General features: G+C 38.7%; 1 protein-coding gene across 1 annotated transcript in view; it reads left to right on the top strand.

Annotated features, from left to right (window-relative positions):
- The window catches only part of LOC149083868 (protein D1-like), a 37,855-nt gene extending 14,835 nt beyond the window's left edge, over positions 1-23,020 (top strand). The window contains exons 2-4 of the mRNA XM_089235419.1: positions 11,599-11,731; positions 17,150-17,287; positions 22,663-23,020. Of these exons, the coding sequence (XP_089091545.1) occupies positions 11,599-11,731; positions 17,150-17,287; positions 22,663-22,844 (453 nt within the window). The 3' untranslated portion in view covers positions 22,845-23,020. The remainder of the gene's footprint in view (positions 1-11,598; positions 11,732-17,149; positions 17,288-22,662) is intronic.
- The last annotated feature ends 4,872 nt before the right edge of the window (positions 23,021-27,892 follow it).

Genomic DNA, 27,892 nt, shown 5'->3' with positions numbered 1-27,892 from the left:
AATTTATAGTGCCCGGAGTATGTGCGACTCATTTTACACTGTTTTTACACAATAAGGGACAAAAAGCAACAAAAACAGGACAAAGAATGGGAACGTGACGTATGGTTCAGATTTCACCAATTAGCGCTAAATTTAGGAAGAAACATTTGATTCAACAATGCCAAGAATGACGAAAGACTTAATCCCGTATTCAAACATTTAACAAAAAATTCCCATACAAAATATAGTGATACAAACACACAGTGGTATGCAGTTAAGGCTATTCTCAAATATATTGATGATATAATGCAATAAAATGTCTCAATCTCAGAAAATAAACACATTATGTGTAACATAGGGCCATCATACCACAAAATGCATAATGGATATTGTCAAACTAAAACTTTATCATTCTATAATTGAGACAGTCCAGGATCATGTGAGAGGCTATGGTATGATATATAGATGCGTACAATAGACACAGAATGCCAAATAAAACAATGTCTCGCAAAATTTAAAAGCAATATGGTCACCAACCTATTACGGGACTGCGTAATAATCAATAGTTAAATTATCCACGGGGTACACGACGCTATTAATTACATATATCCATACTATCAGCATATGATGCAAATATACAATGTTCAGATTCTCAATTCAAATTATGGTCCGTCTTCAAATACGGGACTATAGAGTCCAGCTTGCGTTCAATTTATAACCTCCGAGTTTTAACCCTGTATAATTTTTTGCACGCTTCTGTCCCTGGCCACGTTGCTTCGATAATGGCGACCAAATGTCAAAACCAATGTTATAATAAGCATTCAAAAACATATATCTTGAATAATAATCATCTCAGAATTTAAATAATGACAGATTCTGAATCAAAAAAAAAAAAAAAAATATATATATATATATATATATAAACGCCCCAGTTGGATTTTTCAAAGTTTCCCGTACTTACAGCTCCCGAACATTACACACGACTGTGTTAGCCCCAACACCTCGCAACGGCGTGGCTTTTCCAATATCCACAGAACTTTCTCTCACTTCACTCGATTGCACAATTTTATAAAAACACTGTTTCTCCTACACTTAATGAATACCTATAACACATATAGTACCCGTCATGTTCTAATATACACATAAAAAATGTAATTTTTATTCGAGCACGAAAATAAACAATCCCACTCCATTATGACTTACAATAGTCAAATGAAGGCAAAGGAAAATTTTGGTTTTTCACTTGTCCCCCCCCCCCCCCGGAATACAAATACAACGCCACAACAGGCAAAATGCCAACGAGGTGGCTGATAAAAAGATGCCCATAAAAATATGGTTGTCATATATTTCAAAAATACAGCAACCCAATTAAAAATGCAATTACAAACAATATATACACATGATAAAATATTATACAATGCCCATAAAGAATACTTATGGTTGTCTTATTCTAAGAATGGATAGCTTCTCGATTTACCCCAACATGTTTATCGTATTTCTTTTTAAACGTGTCAATTGTGTTACAATTTACTACCTCCGGGAGTAAGCTATTCCATTTATTAACAACCCTATTGGAGAAAAATTCCCTGCGACACCATAACCTTGCATTGCCCCTCACCAATCGATACTGGTGTCCCCTTGTAAAAGTAGTCGATTGGCGGTGTACTAAAAGTTCATGGTCCATCCTATCCATCCCATTGAAAATTTTGAACACTTCGATCATATCTCTTCGACACCTGTCTTCATCCAATTTAAAAATGTTCAAAAAATAAAGTCTCTCTTCATAACTCAATCCCTGTGTGCCAACAAGGACACGCGTAGCTCTTCACTGCACCCCTTCAACCAATTCTATGTCCCTGTGTAGGAAAGATAAGGATACCAGAACCACCTTTGAAAAATTTTCTTAATAAAAATTACCCCGTTAAATACCATCTTCACAGGATAAGTGATGATGGCTCGCAAAAATAAGGGCTCTTTCATGGATTAAGTTATCTGGCATTTATTAAGAATGGTAAAATAATTTTAGAACAAAAATTTTTCTACTTTGAAAGCGGGACGTATGGTCACGCCCATTTTGCACGGTAAACAATTATGTGCGGCTTTCTTCTGAAAAAAAATCAGGTTTATTTCCAGGTGCCCTTCACCGAATCCCTATCAGCCTCCTGGCAGGGTCGCCAGTAGGGGCGGCACATGAGGCTTCGCACCCGGGCGGCAGGTAAGCTCGAGCCGCCCCTGTATCGGGACTTCCTCTAAGATAGACACCACATCTTTAAAGTTTTTTTAATCGATACTGTAATGCTTCGTTTTAACTGCCCTACTACTGGCCTGCAGCATCCTAAATAATTTCAATGCAATTTTCCTATCCTGCAAGAACAATGTTGTGGGCATTAGAAAAAAAATTCTAAAAAGGCGTATGACTACATTTAAAGCGATTTAAATCCGTTTATTAGAGACTCACTGCATCTGCTGATTTCTAAAAAAAGTGCAATACATTCTCACGTAAGTCTTCACTTTGAAATGTCCACAACCCCCTCAATGCGTCTCTTTGTATCTGTCAATCTAAAATTTATGGTTTTTAGTGTTGATAACACGCATGCAAAACCAATTCAGCGACGCGTTTTCACAATCTGCAAAAACTGCTTGGATTTGATAGTTGGAAATGATGTCTAAATGCCAAAGATTTGGAGAGTTCGAATCAAAATGAAAATGTCAAATAATTGAAATTGTGCTTCGTATAAATGAAATATTTTAATATTGAAAGAGCTATATATATATAGAGATTAATCTCGTGCCCGTAGTCATACGTCTCATAAATGTGAAATTTTGTCATAAAACTGAGAGTGAGGAACGAATCCCCTTGTCCACAAGTGGAATTTCGAGGCATTTACGCGCAACCGAGCCCGTCTCTTGGCCATTTTTATTTTTCCTCCCCACTCTTTCTTCCTTTTGTTTCCTTCCTAAATTTATGAAAGTAAAAAGGACATGATCATTATAAAAAGGACTGTTTTCAGATCAAATTGCCGAAGTTCAATTACTTTACTGCAAAAATGTCAGATTTTTTTGGGGGAAATACGGTCAAACCCAAAGCGTATTAAAGACCCTTTATTAATACGCTTTGGTCAAACCCCATTAGACCGGAACTCCAAGAGACCCGAGAAATCACTTCGTAATAACGAAATTTCGTTACAAAGGAATTCCAGATTTTTTTTATTGTTCCTATGTAAACCTATCCGAGGGATTAGAAAAGTTTTCGTTAAAATGATATTTTTCCCGTTGTAATGGTATTTGTCACAATGAGAGTTGACTGTATTTCGTCTCAAACTATTTTTTTACGTGTATTTGAAGGCTGCATGGGTAACAGGGCTTATGGCACTTTACTGGTGAACCATTAGTCCTAGAGACATACCCAACTAGAAAAAGTATCCAAATCACATGTCCAACTCAGATATGTCATTCATGTTGTAAGGGGTTGTATAGCTATAAAATAAAAAAAAACAACTTTTTATACCGTCCCCGTGTGCCAAAGAACCCAATTAAGAAGTTGTTGCTCTGTCTTTCTCGATGCCAACTAAAATAATTTCACGTTTCTAAGTGCAATATTCACCGAGATATGCTAATTCGAAAAATTGAGGAAATTTGGGAAAAAACAGCATTTTATGCGGGTAAAATGGTTTCCCCTCATTTAATGCTGTTTTTTTCAACTTTCTTCGAATATATCAGTAAAAATTTGAACTTAGACACGTTGAATTTTTTTGTCGGAGACGAAGAAACAACTTCCCAATTGGGTTTTGGGGCACAGGGTGTCCGCATAAAAAGTTAACATTTTTATTTTAATAACTATGTAACCTCTGGCAACATGAATCAAATATCTGAGTACTACACATTATTCGGGTACTTTTTCCAACTGGAAGTATGCCTCTAGGACCAATGGTTCGCCAGTAAAATGCTATATGCCCCGTTACCTATGCGCCCTGTATATTACATATAGTACGGACTGTTATGTGAAATATTGTGTTGTGTTTAAGCCAACACGCACGTTGCTTCGTTCGCCTGCGAGAGAGCGGTCACATTATGAACCAAAAAGCCACTTGAAGGTAGCTTGTCATCCAATGAAATATCAGATTTTCACCGTCAACAAACTGATAATTTTCGTATTTGAAAATCTGATTATTTGTATTTTCCGATGGGCTTGAAATCCTGATAATGAATCATTATTATGTTCACACGAACAGTTTTGTCACTGCGTACATGATTTCTCTGGAATGAATGGTTCAAACAAATATTTAAAAAAATGTTCACACGCATTTTAGTTTTTTTTTTTTTTTAAATTCATAGTAGGGCTACAACATGAACCTATATCATTGATACATGTATTATTGTTGAAAACGATGTGGAAGGTTGAACTTTACAATTGTGATTCATTTGTGTGGCTACGCTCTCAAATGAGCACATATATCCGCATGAAGAGAAGAAAATTAATAAAACTGTTTGCTACCACTTTTTGCGATTTTTATCATTATGAGAATGCATATTTTGGAAGCTACAACTGACATTTCTCAATGAAACCATAATCTTTTACACACAAAAAACTAATTTGGAAATAATAAAAATTTCATCCAGTAAGAGTAACTTGATGACATTGTGCCGTATTCAAGCGCAGAGTTTACACATTGATTAAAAAAATTTTTTTTTTTTAATTGGACTGACACAACACATAAAACATACAAATCAAACAGAGAAAAACACAAAACACAATAAACTTCACAAAAAGTAACATTATGATGATACAGACCCTTTGTGACCACAAGGGATTTATTCTATTTTTACTGTATTCTATTATGTTTATTTTGCTTTTTCGTTATTTTCATAAATTAAAAATTAATCAAATTAAATTCAAAAATATTTATACTTTAGACAATTTTTGAATAACTATCTTCTAATGGGGAAACGGGGGGGGGGGGGAAGGAAGGGGGAGTAGAAAATTATTCATGTTCGCAAGGGGGCCACAGGAATGAGAAATGGTTGAAAGGGGGCCATGGACAAAAAAAGGTTGAGAACCACTTGTCTAGTGTGTTCACTTGCAAAGTGAAAGAACGTGGGTTCAATTCCCCGCAAAAAGGCAACTGAATTTTCACTCTTTCCAGAAATTTAACTTCGCAACCGTCAGTTGTTAAAATCCTTCGTATTAGCAACTTGTCGTAAGTTGCATCTTTTAGTAATTAGCGTTATCCCATATTTAGGATCGCTATTCCTACGTTTTCCATGATGATGTATCGTGAACTCAAATATGAAGGTACAACTTTTATTTGAACCCATACGATATTGGCATATCGAACCATACGATGGCATATATATAGCCATCTGGTGGCTCGTCGTCCATGAGCTATTAGCTGATCGGTTCACCGTCCATTGCACGGTTCCGTTCGGCACATATACGCTCTAGCGAAGGAACATCTCTATCTCCTCTGTAGCTTAGTGGTCAGAGCACTCGTCCGGCAATCGAGGGACCCGGGTTCGACTCCCGGTAGAGGCAGAGATGAGTTTTTTCCTTCCTTGAAAAAAAAAATTAACATCTAAAATAATAAATATCTTCACAACATACGATATTATTAGTACAAAGTACAACGAATGAATAATTTTCATTCAATTAGAATCGAATTATCAAGTCTGCTACCTGCGGACCTCCTATACAAATACAAATACAACACCACAACAGGCAAAATGCCCAACGAGGTGGCTGATAAAAAGATGCCCATAAAAATATGGTTGTCATATGTTTCAAAAATACAGCAACCCAATTAAAAATGCAATTAACACAAATTACAAACAATATATGCACATGATAAAATATTATACAATGCCCATAAAGAATACTTATGGTTGTCTTATTCTAAGAATGGATAGCTTCTCGATTTACCCCAACATGTTTATCGTATTTCTTTTTAAACGTGTCAATTGTGTTGCAATTTACTACCTCCGGGGGTAAGCTATTCCATTTATTAACAACCCTATTGGAGAAAAATTCCCTGCGACACCATAACCTTGCATTGTCCCTCACCAATCGATACTGGTGTCCCCTTGTAAAAGCAGTCGATTGGAGGTGTACTAAAAGTTCATGGTCCATCCTATCCATCCCATTGAAAATTTTGAACACTTCGATCATATCTCCTCGACACCTGCGTTCATCCAATGTTCAAAAAATGAAGTCTCTCTTCATAACTCAAGCCCTGTGGGCCAATAAGGACACGCGTAGCTCTTCTCTGCACCCCTTCAACCAAGTCTATGTCCCTCTGTAGGTATGGTCTCCAAAACCTTACAGCATACTCCAGTCCAGGACGAACTAAGCCTCGAAAAAGCGGAAGAATGACTTTAGGAGAACGCGAAGAGACCTTTTTGAAAATGAGACCAAGCATTCTATTCGATTTTTTGACAACCGCTGAACAATGTTCAGAAAACTTAAGTCGCTCGTCAATGAGAATTCCCAAATCGGTGACTCTAGTTGCATCCGGGATAGTGACACCATTCAACTCGTAAGAGAACCGTGGGTTGTTCGAACCAAAATGAGCGACCATGCACTTATCTACGCTAAACGTCATGCTCCATTCATTTGCCCATGCTGCAATCTTGTTTAAGTTGGTCTGGAGCAACTCCCTATCGCTTTCATTCCCGATTACCCCCATTAGCTTCACATCATCTGCGAATTTGCTAGTAATTCCATCGATACCCTGATCGAGTTTATCGATAAAAAGTGAAAAAAGTATGGGGCCAAGGACACTTCCCTGAGGAACTCCACTTGTGACGTCTGTCCAACCAGAGAATTCCCCGTTCACCATAACTCGTTGCGACCTATCTCTTAACCACGATTCTATCCAATTCAGCAAGTTGCCCCCTATTCCAATCTCGTGTAAACGCTTCAAGAGTTTGCCATGTTGGACCCGATCGAATGCCTTCTGGAAATCAAGGTAAACCACGTCGACATTTTTGCTCTTACCCAAAGCCTTAGTCACGTAATCATCGTCGGGGACCAGAGGTGGTCCGTGGACCACAGGTTGGGAAACACTGTTCTAATGTTATTCAATAGTTAGCCATCCAGTTGACTCCAGCCACTTTCCTGATCTCGTCAATCCATCTTGCGTGGGGATGCCTTCTCGGACGTTTAACACCACGGGGGTACCAATCTAGAATACTTGTTGTCCTGTCTTCTTGCAATATGTCCAGCCCATTTCCATTTTAAACATTTCATTATTTAGATGATATCATATACATTTGAACAGTTCCTTATCCAAGTGATTCGTTTTCTGTCTCTCCTTGTGATGCCTAACATACATCTTTCCATGCTCCTTTGTGTTGTCTGTAGCCTTTGTATCGTCCTGCTTGCGAGTGTCCATGTTTTAGCTCCGTGAGTCAGTGCTGGTAGCATACACTGGTTAAACACTTTTCTTTTCAGGCATAATGGCATGTGGCTCTTCAGAATTAGTTTTTTGCCAAAAGTGTTCCATCCAATCCTGATCCTTCTGCTTATTTCATTAATGATTCCGTTGTCCATGGTAATTTCTTGTCCCGGATGCACATAGCTTTCCACTTCTTCTATCTCTGTGTTGTTGAGCAAGATTGTCCTCTTCAACGCAAAGGGGTTGGATATAACTTTAGTCTTTTGCAGATTCATTTTCAAGGCCTCATGAATACTTGCCTTCGCCAATTCTTGTGTGTATCATTTCTTCCAATTCGTCTGGATTATTGCTGATAACAACAATGTCGTCTGCAAAACTCAAAGAGATTGAGAAATTCTCCATTTATTTTAATTCCTTTCTTATCCCAATCCAGTTTTCTGAATACTTCTTCTAACACAGCGGTAAACAGTTTTGGTGTGATAGTATCACCCTGTCTGACTCCTTTTCCGAGTTTAATCTTTGCTTTTCCTTTATCCAAACGAATCGTTGCAGTTGTTTGTCATATATTTTCTTGATGATATTGATATGTCTTCTCTACCCCAATTACATCTAGAGCTTTAACAACAGCAGATGTGAAGACAGAGTCAAACGCTTTCTCAAAATCAATGAAGGCCATACACAATGGTAATTCGTATTCCTTATGTTTCTCTATAAGTTCCCTGATTGCTTGGATGCGATCCATTGTACTGAATCCACTTCGACATCCTGCTGGTTATTTTGGTTGAGCTTCGTCCAATTTGGATTCAAGCCTATATGTCAACACTTTGGTGAAGATTTTATAATTTACTGATAGGAGACTGATTGGTCGATACTTCTTGGTCGTTATTCCAATCTTCAGGCACATCCGATTTTGTGAGACAATTTGTGAACAAGGCAGCTAGCATACTGGCAAATTCTTCTCCTGTTTCTTTAATAATGTCTATTGAACTTCCGTCTTCACCTGGGCATTTGCCTTCTTTCATACATCTTATAGCCTTGTAGACTTCCTCTTTCAGCGTAGGTGCTACTCTTGTGTCAAATTCTGCTCCATTTTCTTTTCTTCCTGCTCCCTTTCCTCTGTCCCGATCCTGTTCTTTATGTTTGTGTAGAGTATTATAAAATTTCTCAACAATACTAATGATTTCATTTCCATCTTTTGTGATGATTCCATTTTCCCTTTTTAGTGCAAAAATTTCATTTCTCCCAACACACAGTTTTCATTTTGCTGATTTTAAGCTCCTATTATCTTCCAATGCTTTCTTTACAATATCGCAATTAAACTTCCTGACATCTTCTGTGATTCACTTTCGTACCGTCTTACAAAGTTCTGCATATTCCACTTCTGATTTAGGGTTATTCTTCTTAATCTGAAATTCTCTCCGGTCTTTCATCAGTTTCTTTGTTTCTTTTGTTATTTTCTTCACTGGTTTGATTTATTTTGCTACTTCTTTTAGGGTAGTGGTTAAAGTTTTGTTCATCGTGGTGACATCTTTTTCATCCTCAGTGGTGTTATATAGCAAATTAAATCGGTTCTTCAGCTCTAACTGGAATTTATATCGATGTTCTTGAAACTTTGCCATATCGATGACAGTTTTTCTATTTTTGATAAGTTTCGCTCTTTCCATTCCAGTGTTAAGCCTTATTCTGCGTCTAACCAGTCGATGATCACTTCCTGTATTGAATTTGTTGAGAACACTGCAATCTTGGATCATATGCTTCTTATTAGATAGGATGTAGTCTATCTCACTAGTTGTTCCAGTTGGGCTTTTCCAGGTCTACTTTCTTTGGGGTTTCTTCTTAAAGAATGAATTCATGATGAATTCTGTTCGCTCTCTGCAAATTCGACGAGTCGGTTTCCTCTGTCGTTTCGTACACCTTAAGCCGGGTTTTCCTAGGAATTGGTTTTTTGCGATAGCAGAAACGTGTTACATAATGACGCTACGCGTTTGTGTTTTCCTAGCTTGGAGCATCAGATCTATTTTATAGATCAGCTACCCTGCTTGCATGTTCCTGTTCGAAGGGAAGGGAAAGAAAACACAAGATTGAAGAGAACATCGGCAAAACGCGTGGCGTTTTTGACTCATCCAGAAGAAGTCGGCCAATAACTCCCGACGTAAAGCGCTGTCGTGAGCCGTATTGCGCTCTGTAGGAAAACAGTCATGCTGCTTTTCTTATTGGTGAGTGGACGGCGTGTCGCGCTGGGCGAATCACGTTGCGCGCGGCACAGGAAACCTGCTCCTAGGAAAACCCGGCTTTAATCGTAACTTCCAACTGAGCTTTCACCATTTCTTCTCTCTCCAATTCTGGCATTGAAGTCACCCGTTACTATTTTGATATGGTGGTTTCCTTTACTATGCAGCTCGTCTAATTCTTCATAAAGATCTTCTACTTCTTCCTCAGAATAGCTTGTTGTTGGTGCATAGATTTTTTATAATCTGTATCCGGTATCTGCTTGATATTTGCATAACCAGCTTTGAAACTCTATCAGATGTACTACTCAACGATGTGATTTTTCCACTTTTTATGAATGAGAAATCCTACTCTCTCTCCGCTGGTTCTTCCATTATCTGTTTCTCCGTATTAAAATACATGTCGACTGGCAAGTTAGATTTTCTCCTCTTCTTTTCTTCTTACTTCACTGATGCTTGAGATGTCCCAATTTATTCTTTCTAGTTCTTCTTCCAACTCCTGCAAACGATTTTCTGTAGAAAGAGAAACATGGCTACTTACAGTCTGCACCACGAGAAAATGCGGATTGGACTTTAAGCCTCTACTCCTAGTCGATCCCTTCAAGTTCTCATAATGCAATTAAAGCGTAAGCAACAAAAGGTAAGCAATTAAAGGGTCTTCTAGTTAACAAGTAAAGACTATTCAATAGCTCTTTATGTGTATATATATAAATTAACTTTCTAAAAACATAGTTTTCCTCAAAAAAAGAAAAAATTACATGTTATACGGCCCTATTATACATTGCCCGAAAGGGATGGAAATTCTGCGAGTGATTCTAAAACTGTAGAAAATAATTACGCACATTTTTCTTCTACACAAAAATATCGGAAAACATATCCAAGTAACGAAACATAGGACCACCGCTATTGCCTGTCAAATAAAAGCTAAACTATCTGCTATCATTTCTCATGCGAAGTTAGTTGCTGGTTTCAAACCGGTATGCTGCATCGAAATAAACAAAATGTGTTATAATACTATATTATTTGCTTAAGAAGGAATAATTTGCGGACAGTCAAAAATACAAAAATATAAGAAAAAATTCGCGAACCGGCAAAAAATATATAAACAGGAGAAGCAATTTGAGAGCCTGTAAAAAAATACACAAACAAGATAAATAATTTGCGGACTACAAAAAATACACAGAGAACCAATTCGCGGAAATATAAACAAACCAGAGGGATAATTTGTGGACAACTTCAGAAATGCGTGAATGAAAGAGATACCTTGTGAAATGGTGAAGAAACCACAAACCAAGAGGAAATAATTTTGTGTCCCCGAAAAAATAGGAAAAATAATTTACGATCCGTGAAAAAAAATAATAAATAATAACAATAATAGAGGAAATAATTTGAGGAAGGACATAATAAAATACAGGATAAAATACATAACAGTATAAATAATTTGCTGTCCAGAAAAAATAAACAGGGAAAATAATTTGAGGACCAGCAAAAAATGTATAAATAGGAAGAAAAATTTGCAGACCGGCAAAAAAAAAAAAAACACGTAAACAAAAGAATCAAAGAAACAACGAGATAATTGGATATATACAGAGAATGCATAAATGGGAGAAATATTTTGCGGACCGGCGCGAAATTCCATTAAAAGGTGAAATAATTCGCAGACCAGCAGAAAAATACACAAACAGCACAGTAAAAATATTTTGCAGACCGGAAAAAATACCTAAACAAAACATAGACCATATTTCATTTATTAAATTTAAAATTATGTGGTGACTGCATGAATAAATGTCCAGCGGACCGGCACCAATCTGCGGACCAGCGGTTGAATATCCGCCGATTTAGATTATGGAAAGGTCTTGAGAACATCAACCTCGAAAATCTTCGATGTTACAACTGAGTTTCAACTGAATGTCCTTGTTTTTGGAGATTTTTCATTATTTTAATGGAGTTTTTTTTTTGTTTTCCATTGAGTTGTTTTTTATTGATTCTGTTTTGAACAGGTTGTGTACAATGGTAATGATGAAGTGAATTTGGGAAATGAGATCACTTTACTTCAGTCCTCGACTAAACCTGATGTATCTTTCCCCGGTGCTGACAGTAGCAAGAAGTATACCCTGACGATGTTTGGAGCGGGTAAGTTTATGAATTAGGGGTAAGTCCGATTGATCGGGTCGATTATTCGATCGATTGTTGATCGCAGCTGAAAATTTTACACGAGTTAATCGATTCGATGGATTCGATTAAACTTCGATTAAAGTTTACAGAAAAGGTTTATAATTTAACTTGATTTATTTGACGAAACCGATGTTTTTTGAATTATATGTTTCTACACATTACGTTTTAGGTGAGTGACCAAATTAAAAATATTTGAATTAATATATTAATGAATTTTTTCGGCATTTGAAATGCATGTCGATTCAATGAAAATTGGTGATACAGAAACTTCAGTTTCAAATTGAGTTTGATGATAGTGATAGGAACCGAGAGACACACAGGCTCTGTCACACTCGGTGATATAAGCACATTGTCCCTGGGAACTCAACCATTTATTGAGCTTGAGAAAGATACATTACGTACATGGGCTGGTGCCATTACGCACATCGCCAGTAAACAAGTATAAAATTTGTGATCGAAAAATGGTGATTCATGAAAAGAAATCACAATTATAAATCACAGAATCGAATATAAATCACGAAATCGTCATAATAATCGCCATAATCGAGAATAGTTCTTGATAAAATCTGATCTGCAGGGATTTCCATTGAATTAGTTACTATCACATTAATGAAAACTGTCAATGTGCTACTGGGTTGATCTAATCGCTGTACCGTGTGGTTTGATTGGTCCAAAGACATTTAAAATATGAAAATAGTGACGAACTCGTGAGGTCTTCTTATTTTTAGTACGGACTGTGGTGGAGAGTGTCGACGCGTCTAACAGTTTTGTGTGATTTTTGAAACAGATCGGAGGATAGTGATTGATTTCGCTCATCGGCCGACCACATGGTCTTGTCGTGCTTTATACAGCTAAAGGTACGGTACAAGATCAGGCTGGAACTAAATATGAATTCCGGCCCATCAATTGGAGCGCATGCTGGTACAACGTCTCACTTTTCACCTCGATAAAGTGAGCTTTTTCCACCAGCACCAGTATGGCTTTCTCACAGAAGAAGCACTGTGTGACCTGCTCGACGCCACCGAAGCGGCAAAAAAAGAAGCAACCGCTATGTGGCACTGATATCCCTGACCATAAAAGAAGCATTTAATTCTCTGAGATTCCCCATTCTCCGAAAGCTCCTCAAGTCAATTCCGGTGCCACGCGAAATAACGGCAACATTAGAAAATCTCCTGTTGGACAGAGTTGTATGCATTGAGACACAAGGGCAGTTCATCTCCCATCACCAGACCAGAGGCTTCCCGCAGGAGTCATGCTTGGGTCCCATGCTATGGAACTTGGTGGCAGACCAACCACTCCAACGCAGTTGGCCGGAACGAGTGATAATACAAGCATACGCAGATGACATCCCCTTTCTTATATCGGCCCCGAAAATTAACGTAGTGACGGCTCCAGGGACGACTGCGATGCAGGTAGTCATTCAATGGTTAACGACCTGGAAATTGCTGCTGACAAGTGCCAGTACATATGGTTTAGTGAGAAATCCCGTCCGACCATCAAACTGAATGGCGACCCAATTCGATAATATAGCTTCCCTCCAATGCCTAGGCTTAATCATAGATGGCAAACTAAATTTTATAGCACACATGAAGCAGCAAAAGCCAAAGGCAATGAGGACCCTATAACGAGTGCGAAATGCAGCGGGACCGCAGTTTTGGGGCCTCAAAACGAAGTACCGAAGGATCCTCTACAACAGCCAAGTTGCGGTTAAGATATAGCATATGGAGCAGCCGCATGGGGGGTCCTCTATGGCGGTTAGAACTCAGCGCATGCTGAACTCTGTACAAAGAGGATTTCTCTTGTACATCACTAGCTGTTACTGCACGACGTCTACCATGGCGATGTAAGTGATTGCTGGTACTCCACCGTTGGCCTTGCTCAGGCAATTCCTAGCAAAATCAGCCAGACTCACTCACCAGGCTGGGAAGAAACGTCACGTCCGCAGGAATAACTCTTAACTCAATCAATTACGAAAGAAATGTGATAGGGTGGACCCAGTACCCTGCCAGTGAACTCTGCGATGCCCACGGATGAACAACTTGTGGACCCTGAAGGCAAAGCAATTTTCACAGCCGGCTCCCAAATAGAGGACGACACAGCAGCAGCCCTGATATGCCAGATTGATAGAATCGCCGCCGATCAATGGGCCGCGAGGTGGCAGGACGGCTGTAGTATCTTCCAAGCAGAGCTCTGGGCCCTCAAAATGGCGACGGAGCAAGCGAACAAAAACAAACGACAGAGTAAGGATCTACACGGACAGCAGAGCTAGCCTAGAAGCGATAAGAGTTCTGCTCACCCGACATGACAATGCCAGACAGATCCGCAACTGCCTGACCTCCAACAGGAAAGTCAGCCTGCACTGGGTGCGAGGTCATTCAGGTATCCATGGCCTGTAGTTCCCAACTTCGAGGTGCGAATGCAAGCCGATCTCCCCATTAAAAAGTCTTGCCGCAAAGATCAACAGGCCTACAACGGTAAAATCCAAACATTTCACTTCACTCACCGTTCGAAAAATATGTTGTAGATGGCAGCACACTGTAACAAGCATTACACAGAAACAAGCTTCACATTAGGTTCACAACGTGGACACGCACATTCCAACATGTACCAGTTCATTAAAAGTTCCGCAGAGGAATATGGACGAGGTACATGTATAGTTTAGTAGTAGTAGGTATAACGAGGTGGCAACGAGGTGGCGGATAAGCTCGCCAAGAAAACCACCAAATCTGATTAGAGCACGAGATCAATAAAACTTCCCCCTCATGCCAAAAGGCTCCTCTTATTACAAATGTGGCAGGACGACTAAGATGACGCTGAACACCCAGGTAGATTAATCCATGATATTCTGTCTCGAGTTGTCTGGAGAGCAGTGGGATGGTCACGAGGGAAAGCCATTTCCTTCACTGGTCATGGGCCATTCCCCAGCTATCTCGAGAGGTTTAAAATATCAAACAGCGACAAATGCATATGAGCAGAAGTCGGCACACCACTCCACTATGCCACCAGCTGCTCCTACACAAAAGACTTCCATCTAATCAAATCAAGGCAAGAGCTGGTGAAGGAGTGGTTTAGGAGGATGAGCCTGCTTTTGAGTATGAATCGAGAACACTGGAGAGTCTCACACGCTACCTTGAAAAAGAGGGCATCGAGAGACTGCACAGAAGAAGGATAGATACGGACGACCAGATCTCAGCAGTATACCAGGAGATCCAGTTTAGACTGGCGGTAAGAAGACACATTAACAGGGGATCGACCACGACACGGTCCCAGAGACCCTCGGGACAAACAGTGATACGGGCTTTAAATTATGAGTATAAATACCGTTTGTTTACATAGCTGCATCGTGTCTTTTTGTATGTAATGTATATGTCATGTATATATTTAGTTTTGTATTTCTCTGTAAATGTTCTTTATATATAATAAAAACCCCGCGTTAGCCCCCCCCCCCTCCCCGAAAGGGATTCGGCAGTAAATTATCGTTAGACGATTTGCCGGGCTATTGTCGGCGAATTGGAAAAAAAAGAAAAAATTGGTCCAAAGACATTCGTCAGCAATTGCTGCCTGTATCCTGCTCCTCTATGTCAGGATGGCAGAGCGGTCTAAGCGCCAGACTCAAGGTTGTATCCTGCTACTCGGTAAGCCCGCGTGGATCATACTATTCTCGACTCTATTCTGGCTCCGGTTCTTCTTCCTCTTCTCTAAACAGATGTATGAGATCGCTGTCTGGGCGTAGTTGACGTCGTATTCTAGTACATCTCTTACAGGCATAGGTGTCTCTCTATCTGGTTCTGGTTCCGGGAGTGTAGCTCTGATATATATATAAAATTAAGTTTAAGGGGTGTTTCAGAAGACAAGACCAAAAATTCATTGTCTTCACCGTGAAAACAGCAGTCTTCGTGTATTACGTGTAAATTTTTATCATCCGTATTTTGATAAGCATTTTTTTTTCAGCCACTTCATTGGGCAGTTTCCCTGTTGGTGGCCTTTGTATTTGTAAAGCATGAGTTTCCTCTCCTAGCAAGTACTATCTAGCATGAGTTTCCTCTCCTAGCAAGTACTATCTAGCATGAGTTTCCTCTCCTAGCAAGTACTATCTAGCATGAGTTTCCTCTCCTAGCAAGTACTATCTAGCATGAGTTTCTAGGAAAACATGCAACAGTATGAAGATTGGAAGCAGTTTCGAGAAATCAGTGATTAAACTAAAAATAACTAAATGACAAGATCCAAGTGAAGAAACTCCAAGATTTGACAAATACCTTCAGCATCTTGGATTCCTTAATTTGTATTCTTATACTTGTTTTCATCTAACAAATAGGTGTATGAAATGAAGAAAAAATATTTTACCAGTTAATATATTATATAGTTACGAAAAATATTCGACTAAAATTCGGTCGATTAATCGATCAAAATTTTATTTTGATTATAACCAGTTGAAAATTTCAATCGATTCCCAGCCCTATTATGAATACGACCTAGAACAGGGGTGGCCAACGTCTGTCCGTCCGAGGGCAGCTGCAGCGTCGCGGGCAGCACCAGGGGCACAGGTATATAAGCCGCACACGAAAAACTTGCAGATTTGTGCACACCCATAAGCAATACGGGCAGTTTTGTCGTTTTACTTTTACCCGGGGTTTTGAATTCCTTCCCTTCTCCGTAAAATTTCCACTTATCTGAGATTGCGTTCTGAGCTAGATGCAATGCATCAAGAGAATTGCAGTTTCTTCCGCAAGTTATTTTCCATTCAATACGCTCGTAGTTTCAATTTTACAGACAAAACAAGACGTGTGATACATTCTTGTCACGATAGCGGGGGCATCGGAAATGTTCCGAAAGCTCGACTTGAGCTTCGCGTAGGAAATTTTGAGTCGTGAGTCAATTCTGGGGGGTTGTTCGGAACCCGTGCCGCAAATTACCGTGGGTGCTCGAGCACGCACCCACAGAAACCATGGTTGTGATGCCACTGTACGTGGGGCTCTACCTCCCTTCCTTAACTACAATATCTATGATTCAGATAAAGGGGAGTTGATACCTTTAACATATGGTGAAAAACTATGACCTAATAGAGATATCATTAAAAATACTATTTAACCATTCATTTGTTTCAAACTTTTTGCTGGATAATATATACGGGAACTACTGAATATATACTGAATGTAATATATACTGAATTACTGGATAATATATACGGGAATGTCCCATAAAATACGGGTCATATGGACCGGAAGTGAGTTTTCAGTCGAATAATTTCAATTTTATTGGTCCTTGGGTTCAGGAAAGGTAACGGACTAGGTGACTATTGAAAATATCAGCGAAACTATCACGAGATAATTTTTTTTATTGTTATAAAAATAATAATTATTATTTGTGTGTTTCCAGATATCGATGCACTTTTTAATACTCTGCAACTTCCGAAGCAGTTTTTGCATTGGATTGTTGCGGATATTCCAGGAGATAATGTGGACCAAGGAAGGACCCTCGTCCATTACTTACCGCCTCTTTCCCTAGATATTCCAGGTAATAATACAGTGGAAACCTATCTACCCTATTTGTTTGTTTTGCGGTCCGAATTTATTCCCCCCATTAATTTTTGTCTGTCCGCAAATTGATGTTTCCATTAATGTGTGTTTTACCCGTGCGCCAACTTATTGTTCTTACGAAAGAGGGTAGGCAAACTCTTCACCTAATAATACTCAGAAAAATCACAAACGAAAAAGGCAAATACAAGGAAGGCATAAAATTCCAAATGCATTTCGACACGCTATGGGCGTTGTCTTCAGAGGATAAAATATCACGCTGACTGAGGGTCCCACTTGGATCGGCTACCAAATCTTGACTCTCGGTTGCTCAGAGGGAAGAAAAATTATATATATTTTATGATTCTATTTCTATTCTTTCTTAGGACCTTCTGTCTATAAGTCAAACGTCGCGACCAAAATGAAGCTGAGTGCCTGCGTGTAAAGTCTTCTATAACACCTCGATTAGCCGCTTGCGAAATGGAGCTACCTGATTGGTCTATTCGAATAAGCACTGAAATGGCAATCGCAAAAGTAAATGAATACCTAAATCAAAGTTTCAACGACAACAATAGTTACTCTATGTCAGTTTTTATTGATTTGAAAAAAAGCCTCCGATAATTTAACTCCACTATTGAACAAATTAGAAACTCATTAACATCTCAAATACTAAATATCTTCACAACATCCAGTCTTCTGTATATCTTGTATTAAATTAGAGAAAATTGGAATTCGTGGTGAGTTCTGCCGATGGTTCGAGATTTATTGCTATGCTATTTTATAACAGTTATAAAATAGCAATTATCTTGAAATACCTCAGAGAACAGTACTCGGGCCCCACTCATTTTCTAAACTACATTCATGATTTATGCTGTTTAAAATTGCATGGTAAGATAGTGTCTTTTGCGGATGATACTGTTTTGTATGTCGGACATCTATATATATAAAATTGATTTTCTGTATGTCTGTGTGTGTGTATGTTCTCTACACACACACACAAATCTACAATTTTAGATCGATCGTCGCCAAATTTTGTATATATATACCAAATGGGACCAGACTTGAACGACAGGCTACTTTAAAATTTCGTCAGAGCAGGGAAAATGCCCGAAATGGGCAAAAAAACTGTCGGGCAACAATGGTTTTTGGGCTCCAACAATCACTTTCGGAACGTTTACTTTGGTTGTCGTGGTTCCCTAGCAATGCGTTTCAGACGTGTATATGCCTTTGCAATGGTTTGTCGCTTCTTTAACGCTGCCAGTGTGTATGTAAAATAATACTTTATGCCTTTATAATGGTTTGTCACTTTTTCAATCCTCCCAGTAAAGAGAGCTTTTTGAATAGACTCCATAATCATCATCAGCATCACTTTGAGGGTAAGGCAAAGGATGATCCCCATAGAAATCAGTGTTAAAATTGCCGATTTTTATTGTAGAAATGCGGAAATTTAGTGGGGTTTTCTGCCACTTCAATAACTTTAAAAATTCTGTATTTTTGAAATATTGAGTTCACTCAGAGATGTATACGAAGCCCAGGAGATTAAATATGAAGTAATCAGCCGGACCTACTTTTGAATTGGATATACATGCAATGACACTGATTTCAACGTTTTATTTATATTTTCTGAAGGATGAAAATTAAGTTCTCCGTATTGTCTTTTGATATTCAACTGCATAAATTCACATAGGGTTTAGGTTGCTTTAAAATTAATTACGGGCCCATAAAGTACATCGAAGATATTCCGCAGCTCTAACTAAGCATTTTTGGAAGCAGAAACAGGCAGATACATAACTTGAAGTTCGGGGGGGGGGGGATTCAAAATACCTAGAGCGCCTCTTAAAAAAGAAAAAAAAAACTATTCATTTATACGTTTCTTTAATCTAGATTTGTTTCTTTCATGAGTCGTGCAGGAAGTCGCCATATTGGTCAACTTGGACACAGTTCGCATGTCCCTCAAAGAAAGAGGGAGATGTCACGTGATCCAAAAAGCCTCATTGAAGACAACCCGGGCAGAGCGCCGGGTATTATAGCTAGTGTTCGACAGAGAAAAAAAATGTTTTTTAGAATACAGTGTTGGTAGAAAAATAGCATTGAACGGAATATTGTTGGAAGATCATCATCAGAAAAGCGTATAATAAAGTTACACTGAATGCGATATTTTTTTGTAGAATAAGGTAAAAAAGCACATGAAAGAGGAAAACCTTTTTAGAATCATTTCAGGAAAAAATAACAAGAAAACTTAACAGCCCTAGCGTATCATTTGGAGGATTTTTCTTAGGAACATTTAATGCATATTATACCACAATATGTATATATGTATAAATTATTCATCAATAACGACAGATTATAGAGACCAGGGTGTCCCATATGTTCGTGAATAGTGTAAAAATGCATAAAATTTGTAGAAATTGGGTTCTTTGAATGGATTTTGCGGAAAACTTATTCTTACGAAAGTAAATTATTATTATTTTTTGGTACAGAGAAAAAAGTAGTTTAAATTTCCATCGATAGAGAGAGTGCTGCATGAAAGTCTGGAAGGAGTGATCGGACTTATACCAATCTTTTTCACGTCCGAAACGCTCGCAAAGCTTCATCCGGCGATTCGTGGCGGAGGTAAAAAAAACTTCACCAATGCCAACATCACAATGCAAAACTTATGTAAGTGTCAGAATAGGAAATTTCAAGAATGCGATTTTAATGGTACACCCTGCATTTTATACTACTCTAATTTGCATATTTCCAGTGACTCGCTTTCGTGCAGCTTCCTCTATTGACGAAAGTTTGAACTAACTTTTATTTCTGCACCAACAGAAATCTTCAGTCGTGAGAATAACTTTTTCACAAACCAATTATTTCTAATTTTTTCATGAATTTTTAAACCATTTACGAATCTTTGGGACACCCTGTATATTCATGATGGGTGAAAATGAAATTGAATCTAGATGTACATTGCTTTTTTTAGGCGTAATTGTACATTGCTTCCGAGACTGATACAAAGTTGAAGTTATTACGGAACAAAATCATTGGCGCATTTTCGGAATTCAACGGAAGGGGTTTTGTATGTGATACACGCACGTATGAGAAATGCCAAATATGCAAGTATCTGCGGACGGTGAGGAATACACACCGACTCCTCGGTCGTCTTCGTTGACACGGTATATTAAAGACTTAAGGAGTATAGCAAGCGTAATAAGGTGCAACCAGAGCGTATGCGGTTGCGCAGCAGCAAGCTCATCCTCAATATACGTGCAAAATACATACTACTCTTTATAACTAGTAAAAAATATTCCCCATTTGATTATACTAAAGTTGAAGATGGCCTCAAACAGATTATTAACATGTGGCTATCAAAAAACAAATTGCTCCCAAACATTGAAAAAACAAAATTCGTTTGTCTAAAAACTAGGGCCATAAAACCTGAAACCCCAATATATCAATAAATTTACACGCTCGTGAATATTCTCCCCCAAAGCAGTTCTTGCAATTATATAGAAAATCTCTTATTGAGTCCGAAATCCAACAATTCTCTCCGTTTTTATAGATACGACGAAAATTCTAGAATTCTTCTATAGTTCGGGTTTTGTGGCAACACCGTCTGGAGACCTTCTACATAAATTTAGGAGCTTACGAGCCGTTAATTCTCAAAAGACACAGTGATACGATTGGCTGGTGAGGGAGTGACGTAAGCATTAACTGACAGTTTATCATATTTGGCAAGAAATCATACTTTTTAATCATTAATGTTTCCGACTACTAGTTTTATTAGTAAATGCATCTGTACGACGAACTCCGTTCGGCGCGGGCCGTCTGGTTGCCAGGCTCCTCCGGCCGTTGAAGGGGGCCCCCCCCCCCTGCCCCCGGACTGAAATTATCAACTATGTTTTCACCACAACCAAAAACATGGCAAAACTGATAAGTTCAAACAGAATGTTCCAAAAACCGGCCACGGGCAATACTATACGCTGCCGGAAATGTTCCGAAGTTCCAATTTGAAAGATCAGAACCAGAACAATTAAAATGAATTTCAGAGATCAAGAAATGAAGATGGAAAAAACAAACAACAGCTGATCTGAATGAGATTCAAACCCCCCACAACCTTTGATGCTAGAGTCTCTTACGTTGGCCACTACACCAATTGCAGTTGCGAGTCCTATGTAAAATTAAGTAATATATATCGTTAAACGTAGCCAGGTAATATGTTGGCGCCAACCAAAAAATCGCCAAGCCGGCAACCCATTCAATTTTCGTTGCATCATCACCACCAGTCAATCGTATCACTGTGCCTTTTTGAGAATTAACGGCTTCTTAGAAGCTTCGAGCACATCTTGACATTTCCGGTTTGGCAACAGGAGATTATTGTCTCGAGGGGGGGGAGTGGTTCTTCAAAATATTTTTCGTAGTAATATAGATTGAGAAACATCATAAGTCCGGAACTCCTTAAGACAGTCTTCCATGCATGAATCCAGTTACGCAATAACAGTATGGGGAGGTGCTTGCCACGACAGTATAAAACATTTAAATAACATTTACAATACTAGCTTAAAACGCAATATTTTAACATTTAATAATTCAAACCTACTTAATTCAGATGTTTTAACACTTGAACTGAGGCAAGTCTATGAGGTATAATTTAATAATTTTCATGGTGAAAGAATCATAAATTTTTTCTTACAAATCTCAAATTTCAATTTTCTCGTTGAAAGCATAAACAAAGTGCTCAAAAGACAATCTTTGAATGAAACTAAAAAATAATTATAAGTAAAAACGGGGAAAAAACATGTATTTTGAAAATGTATTTAACGTTACACGTAATATAATTGTTATTGCTTATAGAAACAATTTATTAAGCTCCGGGACGGACCGATTGGACCCCTAAGGCCTGCAGATGGAGTTTGTTTTGTTGTATTGTCTTTATTTTGTATAAATTATTTGTATTTGTGTGTGTTATTTTGCACAATTAAATTAAATTTAATTTAAAAAAAATGCTTATAATTCCTGCTCGTTGTGAACTTAAGCCATGGCGTTGCGATCGGTGATAAATAATTTTGGGGTAGAATCTTCCTGGTTGGCTCTCGAATACCGCATGGTGATTGGATATGGGCCATAGAAATCATCCAATTCTGGGCCCGATTATTTCTTTTCCGTAGAACGATGATTTTCCTTGAATATTCTGAGGGGAAATGGACTACTTGCTGACGTCACGAGCAACGTGCGGAGGCCTTGTATCTCTAGGAGGTGCTGTGTGGACCCAGAGTTTTACGAACTACGACTTATTTATTCAGCATTTTGCCAAATGCCATCTCAAAATAGTTAAATGGCTCTTTTTTTCAATAAGAAATAGATTAATTAATGTTAACCTTTATTATTTTTTTCCAGCGCCATACCTGTACAAATTCATTCTTTACGAACAGACTGACGGCGTCAACGTTACCATAAACCCGCTGCAGGCTATTCTTAGGACAAGATTTGACATCCGAAAATTCACAGCGAAGAACAGTCTCGGAAACCCGGTCGCTGGTAATTTCTTGAGTTCAGTTACCGGTCTGCTTCCACATTGACCGTCTGCTCATATCTCTTCGTCGAGACAGAGCGTCGGGCCGTGCTTGGATCGCTCACTTCATGTGGAGAGTGACAGTACGATACGAAAAAGTGATCACGGCGATTCAATGTCCATTTAAATACATGGTATCTGAGCGGGATTGTGTACGACAAATAAAGAATAATATTTCGTTGCTTTGTGCCATTCATTTCTTCTTCGAAATTATCAGAAAAGCTACACACGTATAATAATACAAAATAGTGTAGCTCATTGAGCCCTTCCAGGGTATCTCAAGCGCTCATGGGAAATCCCACTCACAAAAATTAGTTACACCAATAAGAGTCTACTTTTTGTGCACCATTTCTTTGGTGTCATTAACAACGTATAATGAATGGCCAATCCGTTCTCTCGTTCCACCCGTTGTGATATCTCTTGCACTATTTCGTCCACTCCGGGTACATGCCATGGGCGGACATACGCCCCCCCCCCCCAAGAGTCAAAGGTGGAGTCCACTGATCTAATGTATATATGTATATGAGAGAGAGAATTGACATCATCATTGTGCCCCCCCCCCCAGACTTCCAAGTCTATTCCGCCTATGGTACATGCCCCAATAAGGTCCGTACATGGCTACACATACGACATTCTCTAAGATCAAAGATTTGGTGGATTTCACCAACTTATTCAGGTAGGAGCTTGCATTAAACGACGAACAAAATTCAAGTAATTCTCGTGTTGGGATAACAATTATAAGTGACATGATAATTAACATGCAATGATGTCACTTTCTAATACAGTGTCCCATAATCGAGTGACGGTTTCCAAAATAGCGAGAAAACGGTGACAGATGTTAAAGTCATTCTTGCGGAATATAAATGTGCAAAGTCGGGAATTTCAGCTACGTCATTCTTATTGCAAGGGGGATGTATAGTTATTAAAATTTAAAAAAAAAAACACGTTTTTATACGTTCACCCTGTGCACAAAATCCCAATTAGAAAATTGTTGAACTTTCTGTCCCGATGCCAAAAATCACTAAAAATCCACGTTTCCAAGTTGAGATATTTGAAATCAGAAATCGGAATAAAGTTGGCAAAGAACAACAAAAACTATCGGAGAGCGCTTCTTTCGCAACTTTTCTCTGATTTTTTTAATTCAAGTATCTCTGCGAATATATTGTTCCTTAATTAATTAACCATAAATTCCTCCATTTTTTTTTCTAAAGTTCATTTTTATGAGTACAAATACAAATACAACGCCACAACAGGCAAATTGCCCAACGAGGTGGCTGACTTAAAAACATCATGGATCCCCGAGCCATTTTTTGGAGGCCCTACCTACTACTGCTACGCCACACATGCACCCCGCGGAACCCCCAACGAATCGGTACATGCGGGAATGTACGTGTAGTGAAACCTGACGTGAAGTTTTTTGTTTCTCTGTAATGCTTGTCATGTGTAGTGCTGCCATCTGCCACCAGTTTTTCTAACTATGAGTGAAGTGTTATGATTGAATGATTCATCGTTGTAGGACTGTCGCTCTCTGTGGCGAGACTTTTTAACGGGGAGATCGGCTCGCATTTGCGCCTTGAAGTTGGGAACCACAGAAAACCAACTTCAGCCGACCACCACTGTGGGGTTCAAACCCGGATCCTCGCATCGCGAGTCCGGCACTATAACCTCTCGACCACCACAGCGGCCAGTGTTAGAAGAAGAAAAAAAGTGTTCCCGATGTGGGTCACATTGAAATCCATTTCTTCACATACTTCATCATGTTCAATATTACGATCCTTTCTTTTCTAGTTTCATATTCGGAAAAAATTAAAAAAGCCCGCAGATGACAACAAGTCTATGATTTAGGGGCCGTTCAAGTATTACGAAAGCTAATTATTTTTAGCCATTTCTGACCCCCTTTCCCCCCCCCCTTGTCAGCAAAACTCTGACCCCCCCCCCCCGACTTTGTCAACAAAATTTCGTCATCAGCTCTGCCCCTCTGAATCCTACTAACGCATATTGTTGGAATCAGAGACTTACATGGGGGAGGGGGGCATAGGGTCTCCCCCCCCCCGACGATCAAAAATTTACTTTTTTAATGCAAAAAAATATTTTTTTGAATTGAAATTTCGGAAGAAAATACCTTTATATGTTATTACAATCAATTTCTGCTCATTTCAATGTCATTTGAATTCTAAGAACTCAAAATGTATCTTTAATAAATTCATCGCGACCCACCTTCTAAGCCGTACAATGATAAATCGCATAAAGGCCCTTGGCCCGCGGACCAATTATGGCCTTGAAGTTTATCTGATGCGGCCTGCACCCCTCAAACCTAATTTTGTAAAAAGGAACTAAGCGGCACATTTACAGATCGCTTTAGTGTCCCGTGGCACAATTCCAGAGCATTTAAGCGGCCCGTGGCACATTTTCAGTTCACTTAAATGACCTGGGACACAGTTCCAGAATACTTAAGCGATCCGTGATACATTTAGAGATCCGTTGAGTGACATGTGACGTAGTTTTAGAGCACTTAATTGGCCCCCAGTGCGGTTCTACATCACTCAAGTTACGCGCGGCACATTCTCAGATTATTTAAGTGGTGATCCGCGGCACATAATTACGTATCACTTGAGTGATGCGTGGCAAAATTCCAGAGCACTTAAGCGGCCCGGACACATTTCCAGATCACTTGGAATGCGCGAAACATTTAGAGATCACTAAAGTGGTTCTGCAGGGCACTGATCAATGTTACTTCAAGTGCCCACAAACTATCGAAAGTGTTTTCTCGTTTTTGGCGCACCGAGTAAGATGCCATTAAAAATATTTCATATTTTCATAAAGGCTGGCTGATGACGTAAGCATTATCCAAACACCCCCCCCCCCCTTGTCATCAAAAGTCAGCAAATCGGAAACCCCCATCGTTGATGACGTAATACTTGAATGGCCCCTAAAGAGTTGAGCATTAGGGTGGAACGAAAAAAAAAAATTTCGAAATTGCCCTCGCAATAGAATTTAAAATATGCCTTTACGTGAAGAAATGTCATTCCTAATTTTTTCCCCCAAAATTCAAATTTCTTGAGGTTCCTCATCGCCCCTAAAGTTTTACGCACGTGTGGAATTCTATAGCATGACACCGCGGAGGAGGCTTTCCTATTCCCATGAACACGTGATTCGTTAAGTGAACTGGATGTTTTTCCCTTGTTTCCAGTATTCATCTGCAATCTTACTCCTTAACTGAGAGGGTGTATGGCAGTCAAAATGACGACCAGAAGCTTTTATTGTGACATTTTAGTCTTGCCCACCTATGGCTATGTTATGCTTTGTTATTTGCTGACTCAACGCAATATGAAGCCACAACAATCAAGAAAATATCAAGCTATTGCAGACATTCTTGAAATCATCGTGCCAAAGATAGAAAATATTTCGAAAACTGCTTCAATTCCTACGTTTTCTCACCAACGGATTTGCAAAATTTTCAAAGACTTTTACTGTAAATACAAGAGTCTTCAGAGAAATATGAAAGCAAGGAAAGATTCTCAAACTATCAAGTTGAACTTGGAATCTTTTCAGTGCGAAACACGGAAATTGTTCGACATTGCAGCATGCAGATGTCATGTTTGAAGACTAAGTGTGACAAGTTGAGAAAGCTCCGAAATTTAGAGCGAGATTTCTTGCAAGATCAAAGAAGTACACGCAAGATGGCCGGCCATTGGTCGAGTAGATGTCCTAACAACAAAGAAATTGAAAAACAATGAACAAAGGAAAGTGAAAAACAATGAACAAAGGAAAGTGAAAAACAATGAACAAAGGAAAGTGAAAAACAATGAACAAAGGAAAGTGAAAAACAATGAACAAAGGAAAGTGAAAAACAATGAACAAAGGAAAGTGAAAAACAATGAACAAAGGAAAGTGAAAAACAATGAACAAAGGAAAGTGAAAAACAATGAACAAAGGAAAGTGAAAAACAATGAACAAAGGAAAGTGAAAAACAATGAACAAAGGAAAGTGAAAAACAATGAAAAAAGAAAAATGAAAATGGTATCCCATTTGAAGTCCGTCTCAAGAAGAAACGGCGGAAACTAGTACATCAACCACTGAAAACTCATCTATATCCAACGATTCTGAGAAAAGTGATCTATATGAGCTAAAACACAGTTTGCCGTTGAAGTTAGCATTTCCATCTACCAGTACCTGAAGCTGGTCCATCAATTTGTGCTGAAGCAAGTACTTCATTTGCTTTTGAAGTTCAATCCTCCCAGTAATGAGAGCTTTTTGCATAGACGCCATAATCCCCATCAGCATCACTTTGAGGGTAAGGCAAAGGATGATCCCCCATAGAAATCAGTGTTAAAATTGCCGATTTTTATTGTAGAAATGCGGAAATTTAGTGGGGTTTTCGGTCACATCGATAGCTTTAAAAACTCTCGATTTTTGAAACATTGAGTTCGCTTAGAGATGTATACGAAGCCTAGAAAATTAAATATGAAGTAATTAGCCGGACCTACTTTTGAATTGGATATCCATGCAATGACATTGATTTCAACGTTTTATTTTAGCTTCTGAAGCATGAAAATTAAGTTCTCCGCATTGTCTTTTAATATTCAACTGCATAAATTCATATAGGGTTTAGGTTGTTTTAAAATTAATTATGGGCCAATAAAGTACATCGAAGAAATTCCGCAAATTTAATAAGCATTTTTGAAGAACAACTTGAAGTTCAAGGGGGGATCGAAATACCCAGCACCTCTTAAAAAAGAAAAAAAAAACTATTCATTTCTATGTTCTTTTAAATCTAGATTTGTTTCTTTCATGTGTCGTGCAGGAAGTCACCATATTGGTTAACTTAAACATGGTTTGCATGTCCCTCACAGAAAGGGGGAGATATCACGTGATCCAAAAAGCCTCATTGAAGAAAACCCGGGCAGGGCCGGGTGTTATAGCTAGTGTTAATATCGACAGAGAAAAAAATGTTTTAGAATACAGTGTTGGTAGAAAAATAGTATTGAACAGAATATTGTTGGAAGATCATCATCAGAAAAGCGTATAATAAAGTTTTACTGAATGTGATATTCT

This window comes from Pholcus phalangioides, unplaced genomic scaffold (genome assembly GCF_987345545.1).
Source record: "Pholcus phalangioides strain wild (caught in Gottingen) unplaced genomic scaffold, Ppha-v1.0 ptg000008l_1, whole genome shotgun sequence".
In the NCBI taxonomy this organism is placed as follows: Eukaryota; Metazoa; Arthropoda; class Arachnida; order Araneae; family Pholcidae; genus Pholcus; species Pholcus phalangioides.
This window is presented reverse-complemented; position numbering and strand designations above follow the sequence as displayed.